Source organism: Lycorma delicatula, chromosome 6 (assembly GCF_047948215.1).
Source record: "Lycorma delicatula isolate Av1 chromosome 6, ASM4794821v1, whole genome shotgun sequence".
In the NCBI taxonomy this organism is placed as follows: domain Eukaryota; kingdom Metazoa; phylum Arthropoda; class Insecta; order Hemiptera; family Fulgoridae; genus Lycorma; species Lycorma delicatula.
The window spans coordinates 119,191,677-119,204,679 of record NC_134460.1 but is presented as its reverse complement, the minus strand read 5'-3'; the positions used below and the strand labels follow the sequence as shown (position 1 = coordinate 119,204,679).

General features: G+C 29.8%; 1 protein-coding gene across 14 annotated transcripts in view; it reads right to left on the bottom strand.

The window, feature by feature from the left end:
* Positions 1-13,003, bottom strand: part of Ufd4 (ubiquitin fusion-degradation 4-like) — a 280,366-nt gene that overhangs the window by 53,179 nt on the left and 214,184 nt on the right. For 13 of the 14 annotated variants that reach the window (XM_075368433.1, XM_075368435.1, XM_075368434.1 and 10 more), the window contains one exon: positions 106-492. The exons of the other annotated variant lie outside the window; for it this stretch is intronic. In XM_075368433.1, coding sequence (XP_075224548.1) covers positions 106-492 — 387 coding nt within the window. The remainder of the gene's footprint in view (positions 1-105; positions 493-13,003) is intronic. 14 annotated transcript variants of the gene reach the window in all.

The window sequence follows — 13,003 nt, the reverse complement described above, 5'->3', positions numbered from 1 at the left end:
ATTTTAATTGTTTAATGTATAAATGTCTAATAAAAAAAAAAAAATATATAAAAATATTATACTTATTTGTAAAATTATGTAAATACGATGTGTGTGTTGTGATACCTGGAAAGTTGGATGAGAGGGCCAAACGAACAAGACTCGAGACAGAGCTCGGGCCACGAGGGAACAGGGAGGATCCGGATGTCGGCGTGGAGGACGGAGTGTTGGTGGATGGTGATGGATTACCGGTCTGGATGTTGCCACCACCGCCAACCTGCGGGCTGGCCGATCCCATAACACCACCACAACCACCACCACCGCTGCCGGCACCCCCACTGCCTCCACTTGTTCTACGGCGTGCCATAGCCGCAAATGTCTCTAGGAGGCCAGCAGGGTTCGTTTGCTCCATGCCAGTCGAGTTGGCTGCCATTGTTAGATTTGGTACGCTGATGCTCATCGGGTTTGTTGAGGACGGGCCTCGACCGCTGTTTATGTCTTTCTCCTTCTTGCCTATATATACACGCAACACACCCACCATAACACATTACAAACAGTGTAATTCTAACAGTCACAAAATTTATGTTAATTGAAAAATAATCAATCTGTCGATCAATAATTTAATAAACATACATAATATTACATGCATGCAGAAGGAAGCATGCATCAAAATATCTAAAACGCACACCATTTATTAAAACACAGCCACTTTTTTTTTAATTTGCATCTCTTACCAACAAAGTAAATTTTTACACAAAACTAGACTCCAGTTCAAACAAAAACTGCTATTTAAACTTAATGACTAAGATGTCAAAATTGAGATAAAAACAACAGTACATATTGTTCTACATTCAATGTACTCTGCCATCTTGTTTCATTTAAATAATTCTAAAAATGTTTCCTTCATTATTACTACATGGATTGGCAAACTGCCTGATCATATTCAGAAACAAAACTTTCTGTAGGAATGATGTGATCTTATTACCAGTATGGACATGTACTGTTCTAGCACATAGGTACACAATAGACTTGTACTATATATGACAAGAATCTGAGGAGAGTTTTAACTAAAGAATGATTCATGAAAGAAACAGCCAACCCTTTCAGTAGGTGTTGAGAGTGTGCTGATGTTTGTTTGTTATTTTATTCAACCAAAAATACTGAAATTTAAAGCTCCATTTACATGTTTAGCTACTAATACTCTTATGTTAGGCTTTTTTGGGTACTGCAAAACTGACAAAATTGAATTTGACTGACTATGGCAAGGAAGTATTTCCTTATTTCTGTTCTCTTACAATGCAATTTGATATCATCTTTGATAAAAATGGTAATTTAATCAAAATTCTGGTACGATCTGTTCAACAGAAAATACCATAATATTATGAAAGAGAATATGAAGTGTTATTAATTTAAATAAGAGTATTAAGCCGCATAATTTAAAATGAGAAATGGATAGATTGCAGCTAAATGTAGTAGGAACCAGTGAAGTAAAATGGCAGAATATTTCACAAAGGAATTAGTTTCATCAGAAATTCAAATAATAGAAACATAGGAAAAGAATAATGAATAAGTTAGGAAGGCAAGGGGATGTTATCATGAGCACAAAGCGGAAAAATTATTTTAGTTAATTAGATTCAAAGCTAAGGTCACAATATTGCTGACAAATTAATAAAAATGTAGACAGAAAACTGGTTTTACAGAGGGAAAAAGCTTGTTAGCAAGCAGTAAGAATACACAGAGAGGGCGTATAGAAAGGACTCCAAGAAGACTAATGATATTTGTGTTATATACACAACTCTTCAGGAAGAAGCATATTGAAAAATAATGCTATAAAGAATTTCTCTCATCAAATAAAGCTTGGTTCTATTTTCATTTTTATAAATGGTCATCTTTTCCATGCATCTAATAGTAAGAAACCCCAGCTTTCATAAAAAAAATATCCAGTGCTCATTGCAGTTCATTATTTTGAATCTATTGTAAAATAAAATAATTAAAAAAACAAAAAACCTGACTGCTACTTGAACACATGTACACATAATACCTACAATTATGAAAAACGAACAAAAAAGCAGTTTACAAGTTTTTCTTTCTTTTGTTACAGACATTTATTTCAAGATATAGTAAGTTAGTCAATGATGTGAAATGTAATATTACTTCTACATTTAATATTGTATTTGGGTAACTGTTAGTCATCTTAACAAAGTAGAGGCAATTAAAGTTACAATTTCAAATAAATTAAGCATGCATCTGATTACAACATAAAATGTAGAATATTTAACTTCACATCTCTGACTAACTTGCTGTATCCTGAAAAATTGCCTGTAAGAAAAGAAAGAAAAACTTGTTTTCACTATGTTTTGTTCATTTTTTATAATTATACTAGGTAGATGTGTACACAATTAGTAGTCGGGTTTTTTTAAAAAAAATAACAAAATAAAAACCTCATCATTTTTTAATAATTATTTTATTTAGCACTTTTTTGTTTTTTCCATAATTTTACTATTCATATAATATTTATCTAAATAAAAATTTCAATGTTAATAAATGATAATGTATATGCCTATAATGCATGTATGTGCTAATTGTGATGCATTCCTGCTTACTTTTGTTTAGGACATTTTTCACTTGCATTTCAAGAATGATAAATTTTTTTGAACAATATCAAAAGAGGTAGTGGTTTTTTTTAATGGAATACTATCATTAAAATTGAAAATAAAATAATTTTAAAATTTTGCCCCTCAGTATTGTGATCCTCTTTCTAGATAAGACAATTTTTAGATAGCATTTGTTGGTTAACTGTGAAGTATAGAAGGGAACAAACAAAACAAACATTACAATTAAATACAACACTACTCTTCCTATGGATGCAGTCAGGTAAAAATACTAATTAATGTAAAGGAATCAAACTAGTTTTTCAAATAACAAGGTCATGTAGAGTATTAGGGCTTGCTTTCATGGCAAAATGTCAGTTCAACACTTGTCTGGCCTGACCAACAAAATTTTAATACTATTGGCTTATGAATAAAATTCAGACTTTTAAAATGTATTTGCTATCTCTATAATTATCTTTGTAACAAATATAAAATAAATAAAATTAATCAATTAAGTAAATTAGAATTGTTTGGTTGAATTTTCAACTCTCATTTAAAATTTTTTATTATGATGACAAATAATATTAGTCATAAACTTAACTGAAAATCTAAACGATTCAATAATTGGTTAAATACAAAAATCAAAAGACCAAAACGAAAAAGTTATATTTTGAATATATGAAGCTGAAAAAACTCTTAAAGAGAAGAATGAAAACATTAAGAACTGCATTGGATGTGAGTACAGTAGAAAGTTGACAAGCAATGAAGTATAGATGGAAGTTGGACTGTGCTGGAACAAAGTTTTACAGAATAGAAACTACATTACTATATTTTTAACAAATTAGTTTTCATTATTTTAAGACGTTCAATAATAATTGCTTTGTCTCTGTTCAGAGCTAAATTGCAGAAATGTATGCATTTACTGGTCATTTAGTTATTTGTTTGTAACTATAAATAAATGAATACAACTCCAGAGAAAAGGCAAAGACTAGAAAATTGAGTGTTTCTAGAATTGGTGGACGAAAACATAATTAAGAAACATTTTCTCAAAAACAAAAGACCACGTGTGGGCAAAAACATAAAACAATTCTAGAACAGATAAAATTTTGGCATTGAAGAGAAGAATTCATACTCAGAAGTCAAGTAAGGATCTTCAGAGAGATTTATTGGCTACTGATACTAGTACTGATTCATCAACAGTATGGTACAGGCTTACTGAAGCAGGACGAAAGGCCAGAAAGCCAATAAAAAAGAAACCCAGCTACTAACATTCACAATGAAGCTAAAAGTTTGGCTCAGGCCAGAAATTATGAATCTTGGAGTCAAGATAAGAAGAGAGCAATCAATATCTGGTGATAAATTACACTTTTTAGTCCAAGGGTTCAGAACAAGTGTTGATAGACAAAGCAATGACCAATACGAGCTTAACACTTTCAGCGAACTATAAAGCACTCTCCAAAAAAAAAGAAAAGTTATACTCTTATTCACATCTACTAGGTCTGGAATCTTGGTGCTATGAGAAGGAATTATGAATTCATTGTAGAAATTACAAAAAGGAAAAACTGTATCTTTTATACAAACATTTTCTGAGAGTTGTGGTGTTTTCCAACACGACCATGTGTCAGGCTATAATAGAAAACCAGCCAACATACTTAAGCAAGAAAGCAATATAAATTCCTTGATCAATCTGGAAATTCTCTAGGTTTAAACCAGAATGAGGTTTAGAATATACTGAAGATCCATCTCAGCAAGATACTGTTTAACTGAAGTATGGTTAATTAAAAATATAAAAATTTGGAAGAGGTTAAAAATATGAATTGAAATTTGATGGAATCAATGCCAAAACAAGTAAAAGAGGTTGTTCAAGCCAAAGCAGAACATATTTCACACTAGAATTAATAAAGTAAAATTATTTCAATAAAAAAGTATACTTTAAGCAATTTGTTGTCCATGTTAATTAGACAACAGACTACTGCAATTTTGACTTTTCATTCTATTAATTTTTGCTTCACTCTTTGATTAATCAAATATGGTACGGAATGAGCTTGTTCTTTCACTGAATTTTATAATAATATTTTTAAACACCTACGGTACTTATTAAAGTTTAATTAAGAATTACTTAAGTATGAATATATAAGAGCATTAAGTAGTATAGTATTATTAGTGCACTAAGAATGCAAGGCATTCAAGATAAAGGAAAGAGATGAGTAATGTTTAAATATATAATAAATACAATACGATTAAGATGTACAATAAACTTGATGAATAAACATAAGTGTGTACACATGCATAAAAGTCTGTAGAAGATAATTCTTTAGTAACATGTACTAATGCACTTTATATCATAAATTCTGAGATAAAAGTGGTATACACTTATAAAATAGTGGAATATGTTGAGACATTATGGAGGTAAGACGATTCACAATTGGATCTCCAGAGAGAAAATTATTCAAGAAGGTATCATTTCAGAATTAACTCAAAAAGATTATATTTTCTAAATTGAATCATGAAATGCGATGAGTTGAACAAAGATCAATAGATCGGTTAATTAAAAGGGGGTACAGGAAAATGGTCTGTTCAAAAGGAGTAAGCAAGGATAAGATGGAAGAAGAGCTAAATATTTGATTCACATGAATACAGGATAATCAACATGAGATAAAGTAAACGGGTAGTAAAATGTATGCATTAAATACATGTAAATCATAATTAGAACAATTTTTAACTATAATAAGGTTTTTAAATGTGCACAATGCAAAAAAAAAATTAGCTGGTTAAAACTTTATGAAAATAAGATGTATAAATAGACCAATCTGATCTTCACATTAAGCCCAAATATCATATAACAATCTTCTTCCACTATCTTGATCTGTTGTAAAATTTTTCTAACAATTATGAAAAAACATTTGTTGCAATAAAAAAACTATGTTCTTTTAAAATAAGAAATAGTAAAAAAGGAAATAAATTTTGAACTGAGGGCTGAGAAAATTGTGATTAATTACACTATACTAAAATAAATCTCATGTTATTAAGTATCAACATAATTTTGCATGATAATGTATTTCTTCATTGAATAATTGCTAAAATGGTAGAAGTACATCATTCATCAATGACGTAATATTTACATTGAAAAACTGATTCATTTAGAACTAAAAACTTTTCAAATGACACAATAAATCAAAATTTACAAACTTTTTTAATAGTTTACTTAAAAACATCTTCAGTCACCTTTGTAACGAACTTCAGTTTCTGGTACTGCTACCTTCACTTGATATTCAAAATTTTATTGCTGATGGGAAATTCTTTTTTTATTCAGCAGACTATTTTTAAAATGCATATTTCAAAAAGTATATTGGATTTTAATTGTGTCTGTTCATTTTGAACATTGTTCCGAAGTAAAAATAACCGTTTTAAATAAATTAGAAAATAAATACTTTATTTATGTTTAATTAAATTTGCTGTTTCAAAGTTAATTTTCATCATAGAAAATAAAGGACAAAAAATAAAAAAAATTACTTTGTTTTTCAAACACTATCTTTGAACACATTTTCTATCGACAACATTAACTTCAACTGACATTAAACTTGGTATCTGCAAATGTATTAGACTATTATATTCAACTCTGTATTCTGTCAACATTAACAGTACTATTTTTTCAATATTTAATAAGTGGTGTTAAACAATAAATAAATTCCTGACTGTTTTAACTTCTGCAAAAAAGTAAGAAAAAAGTTTTTTATATATTGTTCAAACTAAATAAAACGTTAAAAAGCACTCTGGCAGCAAATTTTTTGTTTGAAATTGTTAACATTATTACTCATCCAATGTAGAGATAAAAAAAATAAGACATTTAACAAAACTTTATTTTTTACAACAAAAATAAAATAATAATTGGATCGTACAAACGCTTTTAAAAATTAATTATTTTTAAAACTTTCAGAAAAGTAACAATTGAACACTAATAGTGTTAACAACTCTTTTAAAACTAATCCTATTTGGCATTTTTATGTTGTAATGTCAATGTAAGGAAGATGATGAAATTAAAATCTGTAGGAATACTGGAAAATGTTTTGATATAAGGAAAGGAATGAAAATTATTGGGGCAAAAAAAGGAGGAAAACATTTTTAGGTATGTTACGTTAAGTGTGTGTGTGTAAAGTAGGTATTGTAAACATTCTGTTTATAAATTTGCAAACATGTGTGGAAGGATTTAGGAGATTCTATAAGGTGTAAGACAGAACGATTAGGAAAGGGTTTGAGTATAAATAGTATTTAGAAGTACATGAAAACAATAATTACCAGCAGTAATTATTAGTAATGACAAAATGCTTGTTACAATTAAGAAGGTAAAGCAACATATATAGAAATCAAGAAACAGGATGTTTAAAAGAATGCAATCTACTTATAGACACCAGAAAATTAATAGATTTAAAAAAAAAAAATTAAGAGAAAAAATATATGGTTGAAAACCTGAGATAATAAGATTATATGAGGGCAGTCCAGAAAGTAACTTACGTTTGTGGCTAGCATGGAGATGGGTGGGGGTAGAGCTGCCATCTTGGCATCAAAATGTTTCTACACTCAGTACGCATCAAGCTGTCATAGTATGTGGACTGTGATTTTTCTACTTTGTTCATTGTGAATTATTGAAATGTGAGCTTCAATAGAAAATCCTGTGAGTTGTGAGGTGTGTTCAGCGATAAGGTTTTTACTGGAAAAAAACCTCAAACCAACTGAAATTCATCGGCAACTTTGTGAAGTATACGGAGATGGAATAATGAGTGAAGGTGGAGTGAGGCAGTGGTGCATTAAGTTTAAAAATGGCCATACCAATGTTCATGATGAGGACCACAGTGGTCAGCCTAGCCTTGTGAATGATGAACTGATGATGAAAATCAATGATAAAATTTGTGAAAATTGCTGCATTACAATTACGGAACACTCACTTCATTTCCCTCAAATTTCACGACATTTACTGCTTGAAATTGTATCAGGGAAGCTTGGTTATCACAAGTTTTATCCAAGATGGGTGCCAAAAAACTAAGGGGGCAGGGCAGATTTCTTCAGAGAAGGAATTGAAAAGCTTGTGCATCATTATAAGTGCCTCAATTTAAATGGCGACTATGTAGAAAAATAATTTAAGATTGTCCATTTCAAATGTATAAAAAATTTCTTTTTTTTATTTGGTTATTTTTTATTTCAATGTAAGTTACTTTCTGGACAGCCCTAATATAATGAACTATGGCAATTACAAATGTATAGATCTTTGGGGGAGGGAAATAAAATTGCAAAGCAGTAAACAAAAATTTACTAAAGGGTGAAAACAAATGTAAGATGGATGAAAACTGTTAAAGAATTAACATGAAAGACAGAATACGTAAGACAACCGAGAAATAGATGAATATAGACACCAATTAGAGTTCAATACAACTATAAATAAAGCAGGTTATTTAAAAACATAATGAAAGAGAAAAGTGCACTTTTATTTCAAAGAAGGTTTAACAAATGCTATTTCTATAAAAGCAAAATGAGATTAAGCTGAGGATTCATGGATTATCAGTTTGAGATCTCACATCTAAAATGCTCTCAAAGATAATTTCAATCAAATTGTGTGGTGGAAATATACTATAAAACAACCAGCATAAGTTAATGAATATCAGCTTAGTTTACAAGTGAGTGGAAGGTAATTTCAGCCCTCACATTAATTTTAAAAGAGAAGCTGAAAAAAAATAAATAGAACAACAAAGCTGCTTTTACTAATTAATTCTTCAAAGAATGCTTATCCTCACTACATTATTAGTGTGCAAGTTAAAGATCAGGGTGTACACTGCTCATTATCCTAACTGTCAGCTTTAGTAAAATTGGGCCACTTTTTTCTCTCTCCTTGTAATAAACATTGCACCTACTCTCTGTGTTTTTCTTCTGCTGTTTTCTTCAGTCTCAAATAGCTGCCTTGACTTTCAAGTGTATCCACCATTATGCCTTTTTTCAAATGTAGTCTCTGTCTCCTTTCACCTTTTTTCCACCATTCCTTAAGCATGCAATCACTTTTTGATTGATGTCCAATGTATCTTTTTTTTTTAATTTCTCATGGCTCTCAATTTTTCTCTTCGCTCACTTTTTCCAATAACTCAACATTACATATTTCATTCATAAAAAGCTAATCTTTTCTATTCTTCCCTGAATCTACATCTAACAAGCTTCCAAGCTCTTTTCTTATCGTAAGGATAACAAAGCATTAAGCCATATACTTTGTTCATATTATATAAAATATTTATTTCACATGAAAAATATGTTACATTTGATTATTAATTATTATTATTATTATAGATAGAGTATTATTTTTCCTATGCAATAGAAGTTGATAAGACAGGAAAAAAAGGGGATTAAAAAATCTAACAATTAGGTGTTAAAAATAAATAAAAGTAGTCAGAACAAAACTTATGTAATATTCAAAATAAAAAAAAAAAAAAATTCACATGAAAAGGAATTATATTTAGCTTTCAGTACAACACATACTATCTTGCTAAAAATAAATAACGGCTAAAACAATAAATTAAATTCTAATAATTTATACTAGTAGTTTGGTTAACTTGTCTTAATAATAAAAGTAATTCATTCATTTTGATTTTGTAAACAAATTAACATTATTAAACCTTCATAAATAAATAGTAATTTTTTTTTCCCCCAAAAACTTCAGAAGAACGGTTTTATTTTTTTCAATTTACTGTTAATATTACATAGTGGCATTACCTATTTTACCGACCATTACCTTAGGTGATGTCTGATGCTATAATATACAAAAATATCAAACACATTATGTTAACTATTTTGTTAACAGGTAACGCCAAGATCAAATTTAGAAAAGAATTAAACTAATGGCTACTAAAAAAAAAAAAAAATGCACAACTCTTTTTCTCTAGTTGTGTCTGATATTTTGAAAGAAAGGGAGATCTCAATCACAGACCTAAATATTAATGTACGCAAATCTCAACTAGACACCTCATGAGGCAACTGTTTAACAGCCTAATAGTTTGCAATTTAGGGAAATTACTGTCTCAACATATAGAAGTATAGAGATTATGAATTGTTAATTAATTCTATTGGTTTTTTTTTATAAGTGTAAGGGGTGGTAACTCCCACCAGGTAAATCTCAGGAATACCTAATTTTTCAGGTTTTTATTTGTGTTCTGTTCAGTTTAGTTAACTGTGTAAGAAGGATAACTGTACTCAACAATTTTTATTGAACAATATTGTATAAAATTAAATGTTTTACTTGTTAGATGTGTACTTGGTTTCAAGAAAAATGCATTACAATAATAAATGCTAGAGATTCATAATAGATACTATTTTACCTGTATAAGAACAAAAACATTGATTTAATGACTTTTGTTGTACTATATAGGTTTAACTTGTATTTTTATTTAATTACATATTCACTTTTTTTGAGTTGTAAACTATTATTATTATTAATAGTAGTAACATGATAAATTTAAACATGCTATCATGAAAAAGGAACAAAATATGTGGTATGGAATGCAAAGATTGTTATGCAAGATTGGTATGCATGACCAACTGCTCATTCATTGTCAATACTACTGGACACAAGACATGAAAAATAATAGAATAGAAACTTTAAATTTTGCTCAACAACATGAAAAAACACAAAATATGATTTACAATTCTTGATCTATAACTACTCAATTACTTTGACCAGCCTGCATCTCTCCAAAAGTGTGTTAGTAAATGTGCCAAGAAAATTACAATAGCTAAAGACAAATAATTGTATATTATTATACAGGTTCATTGAAAAAAGTTGCAGCAATTTAAAAAACAATGTATTTCAGAAACTACTACAGATTAATCGAAGGAATATTTTTTTAAAAAATTCACCAACTCAAAATGTTTTTTCACATACCTAAGAATGTTTCAATATGAGCTCAGTTTGTCAATCTGCAAACATCCAGCTGAAAATCAGCTTCTGTCCAGGTCCATTGGAGCATCGCAGGCGCTAACTGTGGCAATAGCAGCGATGATCTGTCTTAAATGTTGTATATCTCTTATTTTTTCATTGTAGACAATGTTTTAAATGTATCCCCATAAAAAAAAGGTGTAAGGTGTCAAAAATCTGAACTTCTCGGAGGCCAAAGAACAGGACCGGCCCTACCAATCCAACAATTAGGGAATCTTTCATTGACAGCGTGCTGAATGCCTAGGCTAAAGTGTGGGGGCATACATCTACTTCAATTTAGTTAAAGGCTTCTTAAACAACTTTATATATATGCTCAATTGCTTCGCCACTTGCTTTGGGCTGTCCGAGGGACTTTTTCGCTTCCACATTGTCAGATTCCTTAAACTAATCATACTATCATCTAATAATGTTGTCTGCATGAGGGGGATTGAATATTGCCATAAATAAACACACCAGAAAGTCTGTTGAACAGTTATAACTGATTTAAACTCTGCTTACCACAAAACACACTGTGCTTTCTCCTGAACTGTCACCATTGAACTGATCGACAGTGGAACAGAGGCGTTGTGTGTATTGGCTCAAGGTTATGTCTAAAAAAAACTGTATCTCAATTACAGAGGGAGATATGATTTTTTTATTGCTAAAACCTTTTTTGATGACCCCTGTATATGTAACTTATATATTTAATGAATTAATAAATGAAAATCAACAATATTTTGTTGAAATAAATTAGAAAAGATTTCTTTTGAAAACCAATTAAAAAAAATATATATAAAAATTACAAAATATGATGTATAACTGTTATGAATAGCATACTCATATTAGATGCAATTTAAACTTTTCTGAGCTATAATTTACCCCATAAATATAATCCATACAACATTGTTTTACAATTAATCTTTAAAACTAATACAAACTGTCAAAAATGTGCTTAGGTTATAACCAAGAATATACTATAATTATTGAAATTAATTTTTTTTCAACTAGTTAATGTAATCTTTAGAAGGATACATTTGAAATTTGCCTGTTAAGTATTCACACATATAATTTACTGAAGTAGTAGAAAATTAAGTAAAAACCAAAATGTGCTCAACTAGAATAAAAACCCACAATTACCAGATGCATTTTCTATCAGAATTTATTAAAAAATAAAATCACACAAATTAAATTTAGGTCTTAAAAGCCACACTTGATAGAGAAATACAAATGAAAATCAATGATAGAGAAAAAAAATTTGTGAAAAAGTATACTGCAATAAAATTTAACAAGAATGGTACAAATTTCAAAAATACAACAGAAATGGAGGTCCTGGGTCTGAATCCTAAAGGCAGGGAGTTTTCATATGCTACAAAATTTGTCTACCATGAAGTGATTATAATGAGGCACAAGCTTGTTGCTGCTTTGAAATACATAATTAAAAGGTTATGTTGTAAAGTAAGTTCCCTGGAGCCTATTAATGAAAAAAGGAAATACCCTAGATCATTTGTTCTCAAAGTGGATGATAACACCCCCTTGTGAGTGCGGAGGCCTTCAGAGGGGGGGGGGGATAGAAGGCCCACAGAAAATTGGGGTTATTCAGGTGGTCTAGGAAGGCGTTGGCTGATTAAAAAAAAGGCAAAAATTACGTTTTTCTGATATTTCCAACTAAAATTAAATACTTACTACACTAGTACAAGAAATTAGACACCTATATTTTATAAGAGATGATTATATTCAAACTACTTTAACATTGCAACCAAGAGGCTTAGAGATTAGTAAAAAAATAAATTAAAGCTTGAATACTCTACTTTTTGACACTATACTTCAGATTTAAAAAATCCAAAAACCAATCCTACAACTGTACCCTGGATTATGGTCAATTGTTCAACGATTTCTGGAGTATTCCTATCATTGTATTTGTCTGAATGTGGATTTAGTGCTATAGCAACGCTGCTAACCAAAAAGAGAAATTGGCTGCATGTTACCGATTGTGGTGATTTACAGTTGTTTTTAAGTAAATTCAAGCCTGATATTAACAAACTTGTTGAAGCACATCAGATTCACCCTTCACATTATTGTAAGTGTAATTTTTCAATTGAAAGCTTTGTTTTAATTATATATTGTATTGTTATACTGAATATGCTATCACTATTGTTGCTATATAACTATACAGATACAATTGTAATTTTTCTCAAAGTAAAAATACTTCCAAATATGAGTTTTAATTTGTCTCATTTAAAATGTTAGTTTCAGCTCAGAAATAGGATATGCCATGTTTAAAAACAATAATTGCAATTGCTTTTTTAAGAGCACATCTTAAAAACACAATTGCAATTATTATTTTTAATAGACGGTAAGTTTACAAATTTTGCAGGATGCTAGATTTTTGTTCAATGTGGGCGATGGGTGAAAAAGTTTGAGAATCAATGCCCTAGATCAATAGTTCCCAAAGCGCATGCCTCAACGCCATGAAATATTAAACAAT